The 23,191-nt window shown below is 40.1% G+C and overlaps 1 protein-coding gene across 6 annotated transcripts in view; it reads left to right on the top strand.

Moving 5' to 3' along the window:
* NAV2 (neuron navigator 2) overlaps nt 1-23,191 on the top strand; it is a 220,714-nt gene that overhangs the window by 40,460 nt on the left and 157,063 nt on the right. For all 6 annotated transcript variants that reach the window (XM_086748544.1, XM_086748545.1, XM_086748542.1 and 3 more), the window contains exon 2: nt 19,490-19,607. In XM_086748544.1, the coding sequence (XP_086604670.1) occupies nt 19,490-19,607 (118 nt within the window). The remainder of the gene's footprint in view (nt 1-19,489; nt 19,608-23,191) is intronic.

Raw genomic sequence — 23,191 nt, 5'->3', positions numbered from 1 at the left:
AACCCCAGCCAGCTGATGGATGTCTAGATCGAGGGTTCAGTTGCTGGCACTCTGCAAAGACTGAAATAAATAGCAAAGTACAACTCTGTGTTTCATAGGTTAGGATATTTATGAAAGGTGGTATTGCATATGATCATGTATTTCCCACCCTTCTGTTAAATCACAGTTGAGAAAATGTTCTTTTGACGAAGAAGCCTGTGAGCGTGCAGTGATCGTTTTCCTGAGGGGAATCAGTCAAGAGATGACAACACAACTGTGGCCTGCAGCATCATAAGGCTGTGAAAAAGGCAAATTTGTTCCTAGGTGGTATCAGAACTGTACTTTCAGTAGAGTTAGTGAAGTATGAATGCTGTGGAACTATCAGGAGGCAGAAGAAACCTCGTACAGAGTATTTTACACAGTTGCAGTATCATTTACGAAGATCAGTTCAAAGGCAGCAAGGGCTGTCGGGTTGACCAAGGGAGGGAAAATCTGTTGCCTTGACAAGGGAAACAAGGATAACGCGGGCATCTGGGTGTTCTCTGTAAAGACATCAAAATACAGCAGTGTTTCTAATCAAGGCAGACAGGTATTCAAACAGGCTCTCTTCCAAAGACGCAAACTTCAGCATACCTTGTAGGAGAGACTTTGACCAATTTATGACAGCAGTTGTATCGTGTGGAGTTAGTGAAATTGCTAGACACAGGTACTTTCCAGGCTGTGTTCCTGTTGAACTCCAGAAGCCCTGGATTCAGTAACTGGAATGGTGTGAGTGTACTGGGACTGGCTGGGATGGAGTTAACTTTCTTCAGAGCAATCCATGTGCTCAGCTGCCAGGGTCATCCCACCACAGTGTGTATTTGCTCTGTACAATAGACAGATATTTAAATGTTATATAAATGTTAAATATCTAAAAATGTATTGAGCAGAGTTCTTTATTTTAAGTGAGGAGTTGCCGTCATTGCAGAAATCAGAGAAACTAGAAAACAATTTTATTAAGGTGAGTGCTTTAATACGAGGATTCATTTGTTTGTATCTCAGTGTAAATACGTACCGTGTTATAACTGTTAAGCTGGACGGGTCATGACTCAGGGCGGGTATTAAGAATATACTTCTTATATAAGGAACTTTAGAACTGCAGATCTGAAAATGTATGTAGGTGCTATATGTTGCTTCTTTTAGGCTTTCTGAAATATTCCAGATTAATCTATTTTTCTGCCTTTAATTTGAAATTCCGGTGTAGAGATTTGTGCCTCATTTAATTCTGCTCTGTGATTATGGCAGTAGAAGACTGGAAAGCGGTTTGAAGCAGGCTGTCCTTCAAAAACCAGTCCTGTTCTGGTACAGGGTGCCTTCTGGGAGGGCAACTTCATGTTAGCATTGTACAAGGCCTTTAATTTGTCTTGATTTTCAGAAAAACGTCATGTGTGAGTAAGCATTCAGTCTCTCAGCCAACCAGTACTTGCTTTTTTTTTTTTTTTTTTTCTTTTCTTAGCGGGTAGTTCATGACTAGGGCCATTATGGTGAGACTGTGACTGCTCAGGTGTTTTCTGTGCTGCCTTTTTATCTGAAAAGTCTTACTTCAAATATTCACCATTCCCTTTTGATAAGCTTATTTGCTGTCGTAATGGGTCTGCTTTTTCATTTTGAAATGTGCACGGTTTTATTTGACAAACGTAAATTCCCTCTAGATTATCTGGACAGTTACTAGATTTTATTATAATGATCCTAATCTTGTTGTCCAAGGAGAATGACCCTGTGTAACTTCTGTTAAACATTTCTCCAGGGTAATTACTGTGAAAGTGAAGAAGGGATGATGACTTTGGTGTGGAAGGGCACTGTACATCAAAGAGGCTTCTGAACTAAGAAGTCATTGTGTATCTTGTTTTATCAGTGTCTTTTTAAAGGAAGTACTAGAGAACTTCAAGAGCACTTCTGGGTGTCTGATTTTCAATTAGCTGGGTGCGTATCCTTTTTCTAGCATCTAGCACCCTCGTGCCTACGTTGTAACGTGCTGGACAGTCACCTGTGGAATAGGCTTTAGAAGGCAAGTTGGCTTTTTGCTCTGTGCTTCACATGGCAGCCATTCGGAGATTCGCCAAACTCTTTTTAAGGGCTGTTTCCTTTTTCAAAAAAATCTTTAGAAGTCTTTTTTTTTTTTTTTAATGACCGAAGTGGACGTAAATAGTCTGGGCTCAGAATTAGACTATCACTGGATTCGGTACAGGGTATATGAAAAGATCAGCATCTTCAAAGAATTACCTGATTTCTGTCTTGGTTTTGACAGAGGCTTCCAAAGCCAGGGACATGCTACCTTGTTCTCCTGAGCTCTGTAATGTGTTTTAGAATTTAGAAGGTAGAAATATTTGTTGTTTGATTCTGATTTAAGACATTCTAGTGGAAAATTTACACTAGGAGAGGATCCACAGCATAGGACACCAGGATTTTTGAGGATGAGGTATCTGGGGAATCAGTCTGTTCTGGCCTTCTGTAAGAATGTTTTATTTTCATGACTAAGCGTGGCTTTAGAAGGCAAATTTTTGGCCTTTTGCAAAACATTATTTAAATCTTGACATGGCCTAGATTCCTTTACTGAGCTCAGAACAATGTTGGATGAGGTGCTACTGAAACTTGAAGTGGCAGCTCTTGTCCTGGATGCGTGTGGTGTCACTGTGTCTGAGAAGTATTACCCAAATAAGACAGACAACCGGTGGGAGGGGTGACAGACATAGAAATACAGAGATTTACTCTGGGCTGAAAAACTATTTTCAAGGAATAAGAGGAGGAAATACACCTGCCATTCTGGGCACCTTAATCTCATGCAGATAGGGTTCTCTTCCTGTCATTTTGACAACCTACGTTTAAAATATTGAAAATATTTCCTGGTTGGCTTTTTCCTTTGTTGAGAGAGAATGAATGTGTGTAATTAGGTACCCTGCCCCCACATCAACATGCAACTATATCTCTTTGTCCCCGGATAACCTGTCATTAACTGATTAGCAGCTACAGCACTGAATGGCCTTTGCTGCCAGGAGAGAAAGCCATGAGGCTTCTCGCTTTCTTTAATGCGTTTAAATTGCATGGTACTCAATTTTTCTGCTCTGGCGTCATTGGTTGCTGGGCCAATTCTTTTTGCACTGAGCCCCATGTCAAGGTTTCCGCAGCAAGGCTGAGGAACGCATGTGCTGTTTAGGAAAGCTTACATTGACGTGGATGTTGATGGGACAATCTGAAGTCTTTGTTTTGGGAGAAGCAAGCTTGAAGAATCACTGGGTCATTTTGGGGACCCACCGGTACTGCTAAGCCCAGCTGATTGTCACACGAGAGTGGTGGGACCTTTGGAGGGTGGCTGCTGTAGCTCTTTGAGTGAGGCTCAATTGCCACTTCAACATTAGAAGATCTGCTTAAGATGGTACCTTCAGTCTTTGTTTCTTACACATATATATGAATAATCTACGTTGAAGAGTGCAATCAATGAGGGGATAAAACAGTGCACATAACTAATTTCCTCATTGAGGGAACCAGTCTGACTCTACGAAGCAGGCGGGAAATCTAATACAGACCTGAGTGGGTGCTGGGGAGGCCTTCCTGTAAAATTATACATTTTGTACACAAATAGAAGTGCATAGACCTATATTCAGGGTCACTTAGGGCTAAAGAGAAAACGCTTAATAAATTTAGTTTCTTCTCAGAGGTAAAACAGTACTTTGAATCCAAACTGTGTAAAGGCAATAGCTTTCTTTTTTTTCCCCTGTAATCATACTTAATATTAGGCTTACTGTCCATTCTTAAGCACATTTTGTATTTTATAAAATAAAGATCCTTTAATGTCATTTTGAAGGTAGAGAGGTTGGAGGATTGGTTTCACATGCTCAGCAATAATGTGAACAGGGCCATGTGTTGGCTTCAATTTGGTGTCAGCTGTTCGTTGCTGATCTTCGACTGGTTAATTTAATGTTCTCTGACATTTGCTCTACAAGCTTTTTTGTTGTGTGGTTTGTGGGTTGTTTTTTTTTTTTTCTGACAAGTGATTGCTGGTGAATTGACTGATGAGAGAAGAAGGAAGTCCCAAGATAGCATAAAGCAGTACGCAACACATTCGGGGGCCCATGGATCATTTGCTAAATATTGGAAAGGAGAGGGAAATTTTTAACCCTGTGTAAAAATTAGAGGTTTATTACTTTGTTAGACATCTGTTTTACTGGTTAGAGACAACTGATGCTAATTGTGTTTAATCCTTCTAAGGGGGTGGAGGTTGGTCCCAGAGCTAGTAAGTACTTTTATGAGGTCTGTCAGTCTTAGCAGCGCCCATGGAAATGCTAGCCTGCTAATCTGATCTTTGGGTTATTTACTTTTTGAGACAAGCATCTGCAGAGAATCGGGAAAATAAAATGTCAGCAGCGTGAAGCAGGTGTCCCTGAAGCATTTGCAAAGCCCTTCCTTATCCTTATCCCTTAGCAGAGCGTTGTCACGTCGTCCTTTATAAAGCGTAAAGGATCACACTAAAGAGACCTGAGACCCCTAAAAGTCTAACTCGTTTAGACTGTCAGAATACTTTAATGTGTTACTTACTACTAGTTATACTTTTAAAAAAGGAAAAATAAAGTAGAAACAGATATGCTAAATGCAATTATATCATACATAAAAGTTTAATTCGGAATTGTATTGATAAGAGGTTCTTTTCTGCATTATTGATTTACAAAACACTGGACGAATGTCAGCATATAGAACTGCTCAGACTTTGCCCCTTATACCATAGGCAAGTGTTAACGACTCCTTCAGGCTGGGGCTTGGCTGCACTGGCTAATGAGTTGATGGAAATGGGTTAAGTCTGGTTTAGGGTACCGAGCATCAGCGTTATTCCATGCCATGTTCTATACCGCATACAATCTTGACTTTTTTTTCACATTTTCTACCTATAATCTCAACATCTAAGACTGCTTGACTTTAAAATAATCCCAGTTCTTAACAGTTACTGCCTGAGATAGTTCATATTCATTAATTATTTCTTAGGTCAACTGTGTTGCAGCAGTAGTAAGTTTTTCCTTTGTGCACTGATAAAATGAGGTTTGAGGACTTATGCCATATGCCAAAACATGCATCCGCCCTTCAAAACCTCTGGGAACTTCTGTACAGTGCCCGTGTCACCATAGTAGAGAGATCTGTTTCTTTTGTAGGCAGCTGTGCCAGCTGACTGGTACTCTTTGCAGTGTGCTTTGGGAAATGTTCATTTCTGCATGCTCTTCAGAACTATCTCTGCGTGACTCTTCTGAATGTGTCCATGGACTTAAACGTGAGCATATTTTTTTAAGTGTAGAAAAACAATCATTTGGGCGTAGTGCGTGGCATGGTCATCGTCACTGCAGATGAGCTATTCAGTGCACCTTTTATATGGGAATGGCAGAGGCTAATTTTTTCCAGTCAACCTGGAGGAGACAACAGTTTCACCAGAGTACTAGAACATCTAGTGAGCATGAAGTTATGCTTCAGCCGTTCGTGGTGTTACAGCACTAACTGAAAGGTTGGCGGTTTGATGAAAACTCAAGAGCACTTAATGTAAAACCTATATTGATTTGCTGCTTTATATCTTAAGTGGAATTATTGCCAAAGCTGATCTTGATGTGTTTTGAGTTACTTTCTTAATGAAATATGTTTTGGGTTATTTTTTTTTTTTTCTATGACCATGGTCTGAAGCTTGAAGTACAAGGTTAATTAAACTTTAGTTTTAAAAGAAGAAAAAAGTTTGGCTGATCTGTTTTTAAGGGCTTTAAGCAAAAGAAATCAGTGAGAATACTATTGAATTTAGATGCTTCTCACTTGTTAAACATGAGATTGTGCTCTAATTACTCAGTTTCTCCCTGAATCTTTGGGTCTCCTAGATAGCACTCTGGCCAGAGCGGATGAACTGACACTAATTTTTTTTTCCCAGCTCCTACTCTAAATAGAAATTTGCCCTGTGGAGCAGAGCAGCTGCTGCCTTTGTCAGCTCTTATATAGTTCAGGGGGATATATATTTTTTTTTTTCTTTATTGGTCTTTGTGTCAGAATCGCTTTGCTAGGGACAAGCCTGCGCTCCTTTAGTGTGTGCCTATAAATGTCACTCACCTCGATGAGGTCCTTAAAGTGATGTCCCTGTCTGAGCTGCAACGGAACTGGCCCAAACCCACACACTAATTGTCGGTTGCCTGAATCTGTCCTTCTGATTCTCACAGGCTGTCACCGGTTTATAATCTTTGAAATGTATTTGTCACTTTGCTGAGGCTGCCATCCGTGTTACAGTAGTAAATGCAATCGCAAGGTCTTGCTCTTCCAGAATGCGACGGTGATGGCTCAGGAGAAAACCTGCAAGAGATACCTGTGAGGTTATTTGTAGAGATAAAAATGGATCATCCATAGCGTCCTAGTGATTAAGAGATTGCACAAACAAAACTTGCCACAAAAGTGTTGCCAAAGGTGTTAAAAACAAGGCGAAAATTATAGCTCTAGGGAGTTCTGCGGTAGAATCTCCACTGTTCAAAAAAATAAACCAACCAAACAAAAGAAACACAAACCAAAACCAAACCAGAAACAAAAAAACCCCAACAAGCTGCCTTTTTCTTTTAAGTTATTTTAATAGTAATTTCATATTTCGTTCACAACTCAACCATCTGCCTGTGGTTTAATTCATTTGCTACAATTCCAAGTTTTAGACAATGCTCTTAGACGGCCCTTGGAAAAAAAATGGCCTGTAACCCGAAATCTCAACATTGGGCTACAACAGCTATTGCAACTCTTCGTTTATTTTCTTTTTTCCCGCCTATTTCTAAAGCTTTAAGATTATGCAGATCAAACTGTAGTCGACAAAGAATGGGAGAAGGGTAATGCTATAAATATTAGTTGTGTTTGAGAAGGAAAATAGACAACCAGTCCTGATAGATCTTCCCCCCTCCTTCCTAGTATTGATATCTCTGTGATTAATTTCTGAATTAGAATTTTAGGATATATGCATGCATATGCCCTTCTTGTTTTCTTTTTTTTTAAACTAGCAGCATGCTCTTTGTTCTACATTCCTCCAACCCTTGCTCTAGGCAAAAAAGAAAAACTGATTTTGCTGATGTCCGTAAGCCTTGTTTCTATGCCGGTAGGCTCTGTCCTCCCGAATGATTGCCAGTAAATTGCTCTGATTTTATCTGCAGCTAAACCAGTGTTCTTATCTGATGTTACTCCAAACCATGCTCGGTTTCATACATAGATGTGCTTTCATTTCCGTCCTGTGATGAAAATGTGACAATGTATATGTCACGGATCAAAATGAATGTTCTTGTCTGAAAGAAAATGAAGAGTTTACAAGTTTAAAAAAAAAAAAAAGGTCAGATGTTGAATATCTATTTATTCCCTGTAAATTCCATATTATTTTTTTTTCTCCTTACAGTTTTTGGCTAATTTTATCATCGTAAATTTGCTGGAGTAACACTTTCCTAGGTGCAGATATTCAGGCAGAAGCATATAATGTGGGAAATTAAATGCAGGATGTCACAGTGAGGAAGGGATTATGTAGGTGTGTGTAAAATTATGTAGGAATTTGTGCGATGGAGGCTCCTGTGAGCACAGTCTGCTGTCATTGCGTTGTGCTTCCTGAATTTTCCAGAGCTTGCAGGTCTTTCCGTGAAGCTCCGTGCTGACATATAATTATTACAAGAGTATTAATAGTAATAGAAATATTTCAGCCATCTACATTTTAAAGATATATGTATCCACAGAGATGATAAGGAACTGAAATAATAAAGTCTCGGCCTGGTAGGTCGTGCTGTTCAAAACTCAGCAATTTCCGTTAAATTTCTTTATGTTAAAACCCTTTGTGCTGAAAATAGATGAAATCTGCAATTGATCTGCCTCATGACAGTGTTATTAAAGGACTTTTCTCTATATATTTATGAGTAAAACTTCAGAAAGCAGTGCAAAAATGATTTCCTTTGCTTGGATGACTTTTTCAGGAAGGTGCAGAAGGCCTGGAAGTGGCCGCTAGCTATGCGAGGAAGCTCTCAAGAAGAGATGCCTGAACCTCCTACGCTTGTGGGAATTGTACTTTCATTTCTTGAGCAGCCATAAAATGTTATTTTAAATTATTTATCACTAGCCTGCTATAAATTTTACTTGACTGATTTATTTTTTTTCCCCTTCATAGAAGGCTATGTTAGAGGTTCAGTATCAGAAATTTTAGTAAAACCCGACAGCATTAATTTCGATCGCCAGATCAATTGCTGGTATCACTTTAGTGAACCTCTCTAATTAGCGGCGTTGGATTTGCCATCACAGATCAGGCCAATGATCTACTGAGTCTGGGTCTGGCACCCTGCCCCCAGCAGCATCCATGCTGGCTGGCTTTGATGGAAGTAAGCCTCCCCCCTCCCTCCTTCCCCAGTAATGCATAAGGTCAGCAGGGAATGAAGAAGCAAAATTTTCCACTTATATCATGCAGAAGATGGCTCTTCATCCCAAAGAGAGTAAACTGGTAAGTGAGGTCTTGGCCAGCATGTCTGTAAGTGGCCTTCAGGGATAAAAATACTCATCATTTTATATAGCTGTAAACTCTAATTACTTACGGAGGCTAGCTGTTTCCCATTAGGAAGGGTATTTCTTAAATTCTTCATAAATACCCAAAAACATTTGACTGAAAAGATCTCTGGTTTTATGACGCAGACTACAGTGGAGAAAGGGAAACCAAGGTGTTTTCACTCTGACCTCTGTACTTGAGTACTTCTTTTTTTGGTATTCCCTTATTCTGCGCCACAGATGGAGACGCTGCCCATCTCTGCTTGTTTGAGTTTGATCTGGTGCCAGATGTGCAGCTATAACCCTTACTAATTGTCTTCTAACTATATAATTGGCACATAGATCATGATACAGAAAGCACTCCAAACCTTTTACATGGAAACAGGAGGAACTAAGCTGAAAGCAGGGTCAGCACAGGCAATTTAATTTAGAAAGTTATCATTCAGTAGGAGATTCAGTTAGATTCGTATCTGTGAAACAGACGGCCAACAGCAAGGTGATTAGATTAGGTTTGTTATGTTTGTGGAAATTAATTCAGCACTTTATTTTTTTTATTTGGGAAAAAAAAAACCAAACAACAAAATAACTTTATTTTGATGGCTGCCTAGAAGTTGAGCTCTTGTGGTAATCTGACTCTAACTGGGATGCTGAACCCTTCTGAGATTCTTAGTCTTTTTGTGCATCTTTGGGATCGAGTCTTTGCCACACAAATTAATGCTCAGCTGTCACAAAGTATTTTTCACTATCTTAAAAATGCAACTTAAAATAAAAATAGGTCTTTCAAAAGTAGGTCACACCTAAGATTTGTCTAGCCAACTGTCCCGCTTCGGACAGTGCCCAAGAACAGGAGGAGCATTAGAAGAGCATTAGAAATAGAAGCATGGGTAGAATATACAAAAACTTTTTAGAAAGATAATTGGCCCCTTCTCATTCTTACCATCAATAACCTTTAGAAATAATGGAATTAATATGTAATTCTGTAAAGACCAACCTGAGTAGAACATTCCTGTTCAGAAGAGCTAAATGTGTGCTAAGTAATCGAGGTTTGAGGACATGCTTGAAGCAAGGATGTGGTTAAGCACTTCCTCAAGTTTGAGTCTGGTTTTCTCCTCTTTTTGTTCCTTCCGTCTCCAGTTCTTGCTTGGCAGATACCATGATGAATAGGTTGTTGGCCTCTGTAACTCAGTTGCACTGATTTTTTTAATCCATGTTTTGGTTACTTCTTGCCTTATGTCCTTCCAAGTGTTTGAGAGCGCTACCTCTTGCCAGCTTCTGGCAAGTTCAGAAGCATTGCCTCTTGTGACAAATCTTGGACGCTGAACTAAATTACGTTTTACAGAGTGAGAAAGGCAATGCAGATGATTCATTGGTTTTTTTTTGAGTGGCGTTAGACACTCTGAAGCGGAAGCAGAGGATAGCTCACAGAGCGGAGGATAGTTCGCTGGTGACTTCAGAATGTTGATATAGACCGAACCTACCCAGCCCCTGGTTTTTTGAAGACTCAATTTTTTTGATCAAGCACTAAGCCAACCCAAAAAGGAATGTGGTCTTGTCCTTGTTGGCTAAAAGCAGGCTAGGATTTGGTCTCTTGGGTGAGACAAAGGCCGATTTCTCTAATTCCCTAATCCCCACAGCAAATGGCTTCTGTTAAAAATTAAGAAAAGCCTTTGTAATTTTTGTGGCCTCACTGTTTGGATCAGATAACTTTAATCTTCACACGTTGCTAGGAGTTGAAATGTTTTAGTCTCATGTGCCTTTGGGACGAATTTTACTTTCACTTCGTGTTGCTTCACAACTGTCAATGTTGTTTTGGTGAAGAGAAAATAGAATAGAGGAATGAGTTTGTGCTTAAGATGCTACATGGCCAGTCAGGTTTCATTTCCAGCCCTCTTCAGATTGCTCTTCTCTCTTGGATCATTTTCCGTACCCGTTCTTACTCAGAGTCCAGTACAGCAGTGGTAGTTTGTCTGTTTTGATCCTGCCTGTGGCCATCTGCCCAGAGGAGATGACACTGAAGCCTTACAGATTTGTGACCGCCAGTGAAAAATACCAATGAAATTGTAGCAGCTGTTTGGAACAGTCTGTCACACGTTTTCCGAATAGAGAAAATGAGTCTTCATTAGAAAAGTTCAGAAGACTTCCTTGCCATCACGGGCCAAGTGTGCCAAAATTACACTGAGTTTTGGGAACTTGACCACACTGAGTACTGGATGCTGAGAGCAGAAAGCTATATTTAAGACTGTAGCTGCCTGAAGTTAGATCTGTCTCCCTTCCTCAGCAGTCAGGGTTTTTGGGGGGGAACGCGTGCAAACCTCCCCCCTTCTCACGGTGAATCGCTGCCTGTCTTTGCCTTAGCAGGGCCGTTGCTTGTCACGCAGTCGAGTGTGCCCGGGCACATTGGAGGCTGTCATCTAGTGCTGTGTAGGTAAAGCAGCTACTTCACGTCTTGAATAATCGTGGTGTGTTACATTTTCTTCAAACGCCATCAAAGCCCTGCTCGTCCCCCACCTCCCCAAAGCAAACACGCGCCTCAACTGGCGGGGAGCAGGCTTTGCTGGAGGGGAGAGCTGATGTGGAGACAGTGTGGCTACCAAGTTATTTACTTTTCGGGGAGCAGTTAAAAGACCCATATAGACTCTTTTTTTTCCTGGCAGAAGTGTGCCTTTTGAAAAATAAACAGTTAAAATATCAGACATCTATCCTTCAACTTGGCAAGAGTGGGGTGAAGCAGTCATTGCTTCTCCGCTTGTCAGCACTGGCAACGTTATTTTTTTTATATAAAAAAAAATCAGGCAAAGCGGTTTACAAGGGCTGATTCTCTGTATTTTTAAGGAATGCCAGTGTGGTCAGACAGTGGGATTTGGTGTGACTTGCGTGTGACAGGGTCCTTACTTTCTGCACCAGGCCTTGCGCAGGAAAATAGGCCACTTGTACAGGTGTCTGCCTGAGGCCTAGCTCAGCCTGATACGTTTTAGCTCGCTTTTGTGGGGCAAATGTGATGCAAACCTTTGATGGATACTGTGAATGCTCCACATTTCATAAAAAGGTTATATCTGGATTTTTGTTTGGCCTGTTACAAGTATAGAGGCGGCGTGTAAAAGTTTAAATTTCTGTTCAGTGTAAATCTCCACAGACACTGGGAGCGTTTACATGAAGAGGCTTGTCTCTGTAGTTGATAGGAAGTCTTCTGATTGTCTAAAGAAACAAAACAACAAGAAAAAAACCCAAACAAAACCCCACAATTTTTCTTTTTAGTAGTTTTCTCTTAACGCCTACAGTATCTAACACAAAAGACCTGCCAAACTGTAGGCTTGCTGCAAAATAGCTTAATTATTAAAAGTGTGTGTAAAACTATATTGATCCTGCTTGCTGTCAAACATTGAAGCTCTGTGTCAGAGAAAGTGCTGAGAGAAGGCAGCAGTGGGAATGTAAGCAAAGAGGGGTGGCAGTTGTAAAATGTGACAGTGTAAGAAATCTGAGCACCGTGCTTGCGTGACTTCGGCTAAAATTAACCATCCAGGCTGTGCGTGCCAGCGTATATATCTTCATTTAACTGTGGACCCCTTGAGAAGGAAGAGCAAGCTGAGCTCGAGAAGTATACTTTCGTGTTAAATATGCCAATAGGTAGCATGACCTTTCGGGTCCCTGCTCGTGGGAGAAGTAAATTTTCCTGTGACCATTACAAAACAGTAAGCAGCTCTTGGCTCCTTGATAATGGCAGCGGTGCTGTTGAACAGTAACTAACGTCAGCCTCAGAAATGTTTGGGGTTTTTTTTATTATTTTTTTTCTCCTTCCCTTTTTCTGTAGCTTGCAGCTTCTTAAGATTTTTCTGTGGTTTCTCTTCGGAGTAGAAATGTATCACCTTTTCAGATAAGCCCTTTTCTGTTGCTATTCATGCGTGATAGTAGATGTAAGTGGGTTTATTTCTTCTGTGAGAACTGTGATATTTGAAAATAATTTGGTGTGTGCTTTAGGTAACTTTTTAGAAAACGCTGGAAAAAAAAATAGTATATTTGCTTCTCTTGCTTTATGAGGTCAATTATATTTTGTTGGCATGAGATCAAATCAGTTGATTCACTGTGGCCAAATATCATTTGGGATGGGTTTTGCTGATCAACTCAGCAAACTAAACTCTATTTTGCTTTTGGATATGCAAAGGGGTTGATGCAGGTGTGAATGTAATCTCATTTCTATTCAGGACTTAAAATGTTGTGCAAGGGGGAATAAGAGGGCGGCCACCTGCTTGGCTTAGTGTGTGGTTCCAGCTTGGAGGGGATTTGTATTTGGCAAACGTGTATAATGGGAGCATTGAGAGCAGAGCTTGCCGGATACCAGCACGATCGCTGGCCTTGCTTCACCTTCTAGCCGGTGCGTAGGAAAATGTCGCTTTGGGGTGAAATATTTACCACTCTCTGTAGGCAATGCCTGTCAGTAATGGGATCCAGAAACTGCAATCGGGAGGGAAAAAAAGAAAACGTGTCTTTTCTCCTCTTATATTAACTGTAGTAAAATATTCAGTAGGCTAAGAGCAAAAAATATGCTGGTTAGGCAATTTAAAGCATATTACTTGTTTAGCATCCACCGAAGATTTGCTTTACACAAACTGGGAGGCGGCAGTGCCTGCCCTGGCGTGTGGACAATCTCGGGCTCTATTACGGGAACGGCTTGCAAGCGTGCTAAAATTTACACGCATGCTGGGCTGGATGTGCTCTGAGTCAGCCCATTGCTTTGGAATGGGCTGACACGTGAGAATAGCTCTCCCCAGTCGGGAATAAGGCTTTAAAGAGAGAGAAATAAATAGTCCCGGTATTTGTTTAAATTACCCATTTATCTATTTAACTTCCAAAGGGTAATTAATGCACCTAAGTGTCCAGTAAAATGTCGTATTCAGCGGAATACCTCCCACCAACTGACTAATAATTTAAAGCTGTTCCAACAAACACTTGTACATATGAGTAGACTAAATCATTTTGTTTAGTTGCACTTAGTAAATAATGAAAAAAGCAGAGTTAACCTGTCTCCCCAGAGAAGTGAGAACCAAGACCTCAGTTTGTAGCAGCTGCATTCCCAAGAGTTGAGGGTACTTGGAAATTTCCAGCCCTTTAGATAATTGATGGTATTTTACTGATATCATATTAGATACTAATTAGTAGCTCATTGTTGTGACAACTATTTTTGGGCATTCGCAAGTACATGCATTCCTTTCAGGAAGGTCATTTGACCGTCTCACCTGCCTATTGGAAGGAGTCCACCTGCAGTTCAGTCTGTCATTGCCTCAGACTCCGAGTTTCTGGTGGTTTCCTCCCTTTTTGCTAGTAGTGGTGCCAAGGTTCCTGTAGGAAGAGGGAAACAAGTCCCCAGGCTCCCATCTGGACTTTCAGGGGGCTTTCAGTATCTCTGAGCGGAGAGAGACAGATGCAGCCTAGGGCTGGCGTGTCCGCACCGATTTAATGCTGTCAAACGTTGGGTTTTTTTTCTTTAAATCATGTGCTTCTTAGTTGTACTTTTGCCAGTAACTCAGCAAAATATCAGCTATGTTATTGTCATAATCTCTATGCACCTTCACAATAGTTGTTATCACCAGCATGCTCCCTTGGGGCCAGGGATGCTTCCGAGGGATGTGTTTTTCAGCAAAGCCTTTGGCTTTAGCTATTTACTTCTGGGCTTTGCAGTGTGGTATCTAGTGACAGGATGGTGGTATTGGAGTGTAGCGTGGATCAGCATGAGGCTGTAGTCAACATTACCAGTCAAAAATCGTGATTTCGTGACTCTGCACTTGTAAACCCCATTACACTGGGCAGCAATGAGCATCTGACGGGCTTTCCTCCCCGTGTATAGCATTTTAACAACTGTGCGCATTCCCATTAGGATCATCTTGGTATGTTGTGTCTATTTTTAGATTTTGGGAATTTTTTTTTTTTCCCCTGTGAACTTCAGCAGGCAACACAGGCATCGCATTGTGATGGGTGTTCTGATGGAGTTCATTGGTGTGAGTAACCCTGCTGTTCAGTCATGAAAAAAAAAGCCTTGCTCTGTTCTAATTGTGCTCCGTGATGTCAAAAAGATACTCTTCAGCTGTTACCAAATTAACGAGAGCCTGATTCACGATAATTATTGGAAGAAAACAATCAGAGTCTGATTAGTTAGGAACTGACATGGTGAGGGAGGGAAAGAAAGGTTTGAAAATGTGCTTGGGCATTTATTATAATGAGATTTTTTTTTTGGTGGAAATGAGAAACAAGGAAGAGGTTCAGGCATATTTTCTACTCACATAGAAGAGGGAAATTCTTTTCAAGTAGTTTTGTATGAACCCTTTCCTTTTGATAATGACCGCACTTCACAATACCAATGGGGAGGCAAAAACCATTGGGTAGTCCTTGCCTTCCCATTTGGGACTGGATTCCATTTAAAGGAGATCATGGAGTACACTACAATACCTGGCACCTCAATCTGATTGCAGCTTTGGGTCTCTCGTGATCTCTAAAGGGTCTTCCTGGGTTCCTTGCTCTCATGACTTTCTTCTCTTTGACTGGCTATGGGAACAGGAATACAGTCCTGCAGATGCTGTGTTTGGCCGTATCTGGCAGCAGATCAAGGAGAACCTGTCAGCATGTTTGAGCACCCAGGTATCAGCCTGTTGCCTCCAAAATGGGATCTGAAGAAAGGAATACCATGGTTTGAGATGGCAGCTTCAGACTGATACGGCTAGCTGGGCAAACTCTAGTTTATTTGTCTTTTTGGTTGATTTTTCCAAGGTTAAAAAGACTGTATTAATTACTTCTAAGTGGACGGAAGCTTCAGGATTTTTGCCTTTTACTGGTCAGTATGTTCCCCAGCCCTCCCCAAGCGCTCAATGATCTCAAAGAAAAAACCCATTCTGTGAAAGGCTCTGTTTCTGCTGGTTCAGTATTAAACATGGTGCAGGTGGTGCGAGGTGTGCTGTGGGTGTGAGAGATGCGGTCTCTTGGGACAGTCGGAAATGTTGCTGGAGACTCAAAGCGCAGAGGTTTCCTAGCTGGAAGGCAAGATTTCTCTCTTGTCCGTGCTTTAAACAAGCAGGTGTGAGGCTAAGGCCAGGGGAGTGGGGAGAAACCCCACTAAATTTCAAAATGTAATATTCCTACTGACTGAAGACTTACTGATCTTCAGGCCTTTTTCTCTACAGACAGCTTTCAAAAGCTTTAGAATTTGGGAAATTTTGCTCAAAACCCTTGCTACTTTGTGCAATAGTGTTTTAGTGATGACTCATAATGTACTGAATATTTCCAAAATCAGTATTTACCTGTAACACTTAATTCAAACCTGATGGGTTGAAGAGGGGGAGGGAACAGAGCAGAAGAACGTATTTCACATTTGGTTTTGATTTGTTCCCAAATTATTGGATTCCTAAGATCATAGACTACAGAGTGAAAAAAAACCAACCAAACAAACAAAAAAAACCCCTACCAAACAGCTGAGTCCAGCTTTAACAAAAGCCAGGACTTAGACCCAGGTTAAACATTAAACTGACTGCTCTCAGGCGCAAACACCTGTTTACGGTGATAATGCCCGAATCATGTTGTTTGCTTGATTTTTGTTAACTACAACAATGAAGCTGCCCCCAAAGATTTTCATACTGTGTGAAGTCACTGAAAAGTAAGTTTTAAAAGCCCATGTTGGTATATGTAATAAGGCAGCGTCTGGTTGGTTGTAGGGGGTCAAATATTTTGTATCGTGAGATTTTTGTACTTTTTAATTAGGTGGCTGTTCAGCTTATTTTCATGTGAATATTCAGGCATCTGGCTCTGTAACCTGCTTGCTGAAAATACCCGAGGAACGCTCAAAATTCATGTGTGGAGATAGGCATATACCAATGGAAAGTTTCTCAGCAGTGTTTTCCTACTTCTTTTATTATTGTTTTCCCAATTATTTGCCTGGATTTGAACCTTTGAAAACACTATGTGCTTTGAAACATTTTTTATGTGTCTAGAAATAGCAACCATTGTACACTTATATTTTTTTCACTTGTTTGTATGGAAGAGGAAAAGAAACATTAGGAATCATGTTTGTGTAGTACCTTACAAAGACTTGCAACAAACAGCTTTTGAAAACATCCTGGAAAGTTTCCATAATTAGCTTGATATATGCCATAAAAATGAGTGGTGAGCATAAAGAGCTATTACAATATGCTTGGGTAATACTGCAACTGTAGGAATGCTTCAGAGCTTGTAAATGTATAGCACAATCAGACTTTTTTTCCCTTTTCTTTTTTTGGTCAGCTAGGGAAGTCACTCCTGTACTCAGTGTTTATTTCATTGAGATGTTTTTCATTGAGATGTTTTTCTACTCTTTTTGTTTGGTTGGTTTTTCTTCTCCCCAATCATGGAGGTGTTCCACTGTCTCTTTTTCTGTTCAAGTCTGTGATGCTGTTGGTGTAGGAAATGCACATCCCACTGCTCTGAAGACAGAGGTAGAGAATACTGATGGAAAACAAGGACATATGTTTCAAATTTTGAGTAATTTGTTCGTTGCTGGTACCAATAGTGTTTCGCAGGTTTGAGAAAAACACAATTGAAGACTTTATAAACAAAATAACTCTAGTCAAAATATCTGTTCTTCATTTTATCCTATTAATATTGAACCAGCAAGTGCAAGAGGAGCATGAATTTACAATCCTTGTGTAATTTCCAGGTTCCTCCATCCAGCGTGGCAAATGCTTGACTTGGCAGTTGGCTTTTGACTCCCATGAAAGAGTCATAAGCCTTGCATTTTCAGTGCAATGCTGAAGATACTTCTGAAATTAGTAGTCACGGCTGCGCTCAATGATGTTGTTGTCTCACAACCAGAGTTCGCTGCCCGGTGTGCAGTACCCCGGTCTCACGCACAGAGCCAAAATGTCAGTTTAGTTCGAAATTGCGCCAAGTCGGGCTCTAGGTGGATTTCCGCAAAGCTAGCCCACCACACAAAGGAATTACAACATGTTACAATTGTTAGTAAAAACCCACCTAAATGTACACTCGTTGGTTAGCAGTTGCCATTCTATCTGTTACTGGTCGGGTGTATTTACGTTGGACTCACTTGCTATGTGAATTGGCACTCATACCCCTTTCAGGTGGAGGGGGGCAAGTTTTGTTGGTCTTGAATTGAGTTGGTCATCGCGATCTCCTCCGGCCGCCTTTTCCTTTTCCCCAGTTATGGCAGATTCTTGCTGACTTCATGCTCCTTGGACAATCATCAAGCTTTTGACACCTTCTGGGGTGGGATGTTTCCTTTTTATCAGCCTTTCAATTCTTCTTCAAGGGTGTAGTCATTAGTAGAGCATGCCTGGTTTATACAAAGTTAGCTCACTAGTTCAAGCCAGATTCTGTCTCGCAAGATATCCGTTGCCCTTGCCTAATGGAAAATTTCATAAAAACTGTTGTATATCAATATTAGTCAGTGACTTAAATATTCCTTGTTGATATGCAATGATGTGAGGGGCTGCCTAGCTCAGGAGCGGGGTGGTGGACGGGAAACGGGTCTAAATCCGTGTTTTGTTTCAACGGTGTTTTACGGAATCCAGTGTCAGTGGCCGTCATTTACATCTGGTCCCTTAAGGCTGGGGATAGGAAGCTTCATAGCTCCATGATCACACCCCTGATGGCTGGGGCCCTTTCCCTGTCCTCTTTCCATCTGTCAGTGGGTGTGAAGGAAAACAGTAGTTCCTGGGCAGTGCAGAGGGAGAGCTTTCCCTGGGTATTTGAGGACTGAACACAGTCGTGCAGACATTTCCCTCCAGGTCAGTGATTGACTCGCTTGGGTGAGGCATTCCTCACCAGCATTGTGCTTGAATTTAAAACAAACAAACAAACAAAAACAAAAAAAAAACCCACAAACAAAACCAAAAAACCCCACCTCAGTACATGGTTTGTAGGGACTGTGGAGGCTTGGCATGGGTTGTGCTCTAGAAGGCACGTTGAACCTACTCCTACTTGCTGAGAGGTTGAATTGAGATGAATGTATTTCTAATATGCTGGACACTCTTGAGAGTAGGGATGAACCTTAGTATTTATCTGAGTATTTAAAAGGTAAAATCCTGATAATTAGTTGTTTTTACTTTATTTCTTTGGAATATAACCAGGTCATATAGAAAAAGTCTTCCCTTAAGTTTTATCCTACATGAAGAACAAGAAATGTTATTTAATTCATAAGCAGAAATTCCTAATAAAGTATTTTTCCTTTTTTTTTTTTAATAGCCTAGTGTGAAAATATATTTTATAAGTTTTCTGGTGATCTTGGATGAGTTGTGCTTGCATGTGATGAGCAGTGCTTAAAGCAAATTACAGCAAGATTATTAACTGCTTTGTTTTCTTAGTTTTCGAGAATATGTTCTCAAATAAATCCCAGTAGTTAGAAGTTTGCATGAGAGATGAAAATCAATTTAATAGCCCTATTCAATCTGTGAGATGGAATTTATTAGAATTGGTAGATTTTTTAAAGACCTTTAAAGGCTTATGGGGTAATGTAACAAAGGATTTTCCTCAAAATGAAATTGCTATATGGCTGATATCTACCAGAAGTGTTCTTGGGAAAGAATCTTTCAAGGTTCTCAGTAACAGATATAGAGAAGGAATACCTAAGATAAAATGCAAAAAAAAAAAAAAAAAAAAAAGAAAATACTTGGGTGGAAATACAAATCCCTTCTACACACTTGTTACTGCTGTAGAAGATGTAGTTGACCGCCTGATGATCCACTCAAGCTGTAACATGTTCAGGAGTTTCCTGTCATCTTCTGCGAGCTTTGATGTCAGATTTCTGGATAGGAGAAGCCGTCCTGTAGTAAGCTGAATACCTGAGCTGCACAGTGCCTTGAATTTTAATGTTGTTGACTTGTTTCAAAGAGAAAAAAAGCAGTAATCTTAAATCAGCCTCTAGGATACTGAGGGAAACAAAGAGCTCCCATCCTGAAGGCTGATGTTATGACTAACAACTTCTTTTTGTTTCTCTTTTTCCTAACAGATTTATACAGATTGGGCTAATCATTATCTAGCAAAATCCGGTCACAAGAGATTGATAAAGGATTTACAGCAAGATGTGACTGATGGAGTCTTATTAGCTGAAATCATCCAGGTTGTAGGTGAGTGACTTTCTGGTTTTACAGCAGGTATCCACCGACTCACTCTGAAATTCACTGTCTTTATCAGAGGGGGGGAAATCCATCAAACTGCATGGAATTATGTAGATAATTTTCCTGCAGAGACTTTACTAATTAATTTGATAAAGCCTTGTCTTACAGCATAGTGGAAAAATATTTGATGTTGCTGATAAGGTCTCCTGACACAGCAATATTGCTCCACACAGCTGACTGTTAAAAAAGCAACTGATGAGGGACGTTTTTTTTGTCTGCTAGGATGCTGCTAGCCTTTGCTGTCTCTGTTTCCGATACCTTTTGGGGATTGGTCTGAACATAATCCACAGCGATACTGGCCTGCTGTGTTGAACCTCCTCCCTCCAGTTGGATTTGGACAATCCTTATACACAACTAGGAAAGGAGAAGGGGTATAATTTTGATGTGTCAGAAAAAAAGAAATCTTTCATAATGAGTTTTCAAATGAGGAAAATCATTTATCATTAGGACAAACCTTAAATATAGGCTCAGTTCCGCAAGGCCTTTAGTTCACTGAGTTTTCACTAATATTTTAGATAATGAAGGTTCTAAACAATTTTCTCCATTGGCCCCATGTCAAGCTACATATTCTCCCTCTTCCCTTGGGCCTGGATCCTTCATTAGTTCCTTCAGAGGCTCATCCATCTGGTACTTGAGTTGCCACAAAACACATGCATGGGCCAATGGAGATTGATGGAATCGGAAAGCCTGCTAATGGGAATTAGGACAACTATTGTTAGGAGCAAACTGACAGATTTGAGATGCAAATTAAGAAGACAGCAGTGAAATAACAAGACATCAGCGCATGCATATTTATACATTTTAGATGCTGTAAATGAGCTAGTTCCTTGATTTAGGGTACGAATGCGATGAAATTACGAGGTGTCGTTCCAATGACTCCACTGGAGCTGCACTGAAATATACCAAAAAAGATTTTGCCTCTGTTGTAGAGCAACGGTACATCTCAGTAGTGTTCCACAGTCCTGCCATTTGGCTGCAGACGTATAAAAATGGGCTGTGAATTGATTGAGTGTTGACAGGTATTGACTGCGAATGACGCTTCATCCTATACCTGTTTCCTTTAGTAGGGAAAATTTTTGGAAACTCAGGAACAGTCAGATGTTGATTCCTTTCATACATGCCTAGCTACCCTGTGTTAACGCTGTTGTAGGAAACGTCTGTGTGAGAACACGTGTGTAAGAATGCCATCATCAAAATGTGGACCTGGTTCTACCTAATATTTAAATGTAGTTGTTTGAGTGTTGATTTCTGAAAAGTCTTATGAAATTCAAATTACTCCCTCTAAAATATGCAGGAAATAATAAGGTTTACTGTATTTTGCTTTGATTCACCTTTGCCTTTTTGTCAGCCATTCTTAGAGCTTGGCTAGTGTTTAAGGTTAGGTCTGCAAGCTTTCAAAAGTTAGGGTACAAGGTGAAGGATTTAATTTTCAGAGAATGTTTTTCATGTGAAACAAAGTTCATATTTCAAGATGCTCAGTTTAATCCGATGAATTAACACTGAAGAAAAAGTCAGTTTTGTCTGCTGTGTGTGGCCTTAGGCACACTGCATCTCATTGTCACAAAGATGGTGAGAACTTTCACACTTAGAGCAGCTTTAACTGTAGCCTGCAAAATCCAAGGGTTTTTTTTTTCTAAAAAACAAGACAGCCGTCTAAGAAAGCTTCAATATGCAGTGTAGAAAACATTTTTCTTTTTTGTGTTACAGTGTGCTGTGTGTAAAAGCAGCCATGAAGACACTTCCTCCTTTTTATCGTGTGCCTGGAGTATCTGGAGATTATCCAAAGTCATGGAAATTGATTCAGGTTTAATTATTAGTGGTACAGTTTTTCTTGTGTTCACCATCTGAGATTTACATCACAGATGCTGAATCTTGAAATGCTACTTAGTACCTGAAACTGGAAAAAGAATGAATGATTTTTTTTTTTTTTTTTTAATGAAGACTCCATAAAAGTTGATGATGATGCAGAAATGTTGATCGCAATCCTTTCTACTTACCTTTAAGTGCAATAGCTGTGTATCTAGGAAAAGGAAATTTTAAAATTAGTAAGAACTAAGAAGCTCTTTTACCTTAGCATCCAAACAAGGAGCAAAGCTAAAAAGACATGAAACCAAACAGCGCTGCGTTTGAATTCAGAGATCGTCTTCACAAAGCTGCCAATGATAATACAGAAGCACTGACAGTTTTTTTCTATTTGCAAGTCAATTGAAATGCATTCCTAGCATTTTTGTTTATTTCAGCTCAAAATTTATGAGTGTATAAAAGAATATTTAAGTAATACATGCCTTAATAATGCCATACAAACATCGTAGCTGTGTTTAAATTCATGAATGCTGATGTACTGGATCTGCGCAAATTGGTAGTGTATCAAATTGTCCGTTGGTTCCCTGTGAGAACCTTCAGTTTTCAAGACTTAGAATCAGTGCTAAAATTAAACTTTAACCCAGTCCGATGGGCCGTTTCCTACTGATTTTGTAGAATTCCTACTGTATTTTGTAGAATATGTTAATTGGTTGGATGCAGCCAAAGTCAGATCAGGTACAAAAGCTGTGACTTTATAACTAGGTGTTCAGATGTCGCGTTAGTGTTAAATACTTATTCAGCTAAATAAAAGCAGTTTCTGTAAGACGTGCAGTGCACCCCTCAGTGTTGTGCTGGGCAATCGTATGCTGTCGTAGGAGGTGATGGGCACGTTGTTCCATGTAGGTGATTTGGATATGCCAAGATAGCCTGTCTTACAGGTATATCTAAAAATTCTGGGTAACTTGTGATTTCTCATTGAAATTAATTATATTGACTTAAACAGAACAGATCTTTGTTCCAATTTTAAAACTAATCACATACTGTGATTTATCTCAGTGTAGCCTTTGTCTGCTGTCATGAAAATTGTGCTGTTACATTTGCGAGGGAAGGTTACAGGTTTATATTTCAACCAGAACCTCGGGATCAAGCCTAGCAGTACTCTCTAGTGATAACTCCTGTCATATTTTGGGTGGGATGTTATACAAAGGTTCATTTTACTAATATTTGAGTGCCTGTTCAGTTAAAAGCTGCGGGTGACAATTCCTATGCAAGTGTAGGAGTTATATTGAATATATTCAAGAAAACGTTTAAGAAAATTAATCTCATATCCAAGGGTATGCCTAAAGTACTGAAAAATGCAGAATAGCCGCTGAGGTTCTAACAGAGGCTTAGTTCATTGTTATGAAGCGCATGTACTTATTTTTTGTATGGATGGCTTAACCATCCATGCATAGCCAATTTTGTTCTCTTTAGTGCTTATTGAAACGCTTTTGATTTGTTCTGATTATAATTTTTCGTGCACTTGATAGGGTGTCATTTGCTGAAGACTTCTTTCCCACCCAGAACGCGTACCTGTACCTGTATAAATGGGACGCTGACAGCTGACTGGCCGATAGATTTAAAGAATTCTTTGCAACGTTTAATGCTAGACGTTCCTTTTCACTTGCATTTTCATATAAATTTGGCTTGCAGTTTCATAATGTGTCTCCTGTCAAAATACATAAACCCAG

The sequence above is a fragment of the Chlamydotis macqueenii genome, chromosome 5, assembly GCF_036417535.1.
Source record: "Chlamydotis macqueenii isolate bChlMac1 chromosome 5, bChlMac1.mat, whole genome shotgun sequence".
NCBI classification, from domain to species: Eukaryota; Metazoa; Chordata; class Aves; order Otidiformes; family Otididae; genus Chlamydotis; species Chlamydotis macqueenii.
This window is presented reverse-complemented; position numbering and strand designations above follow the sequence as displayed.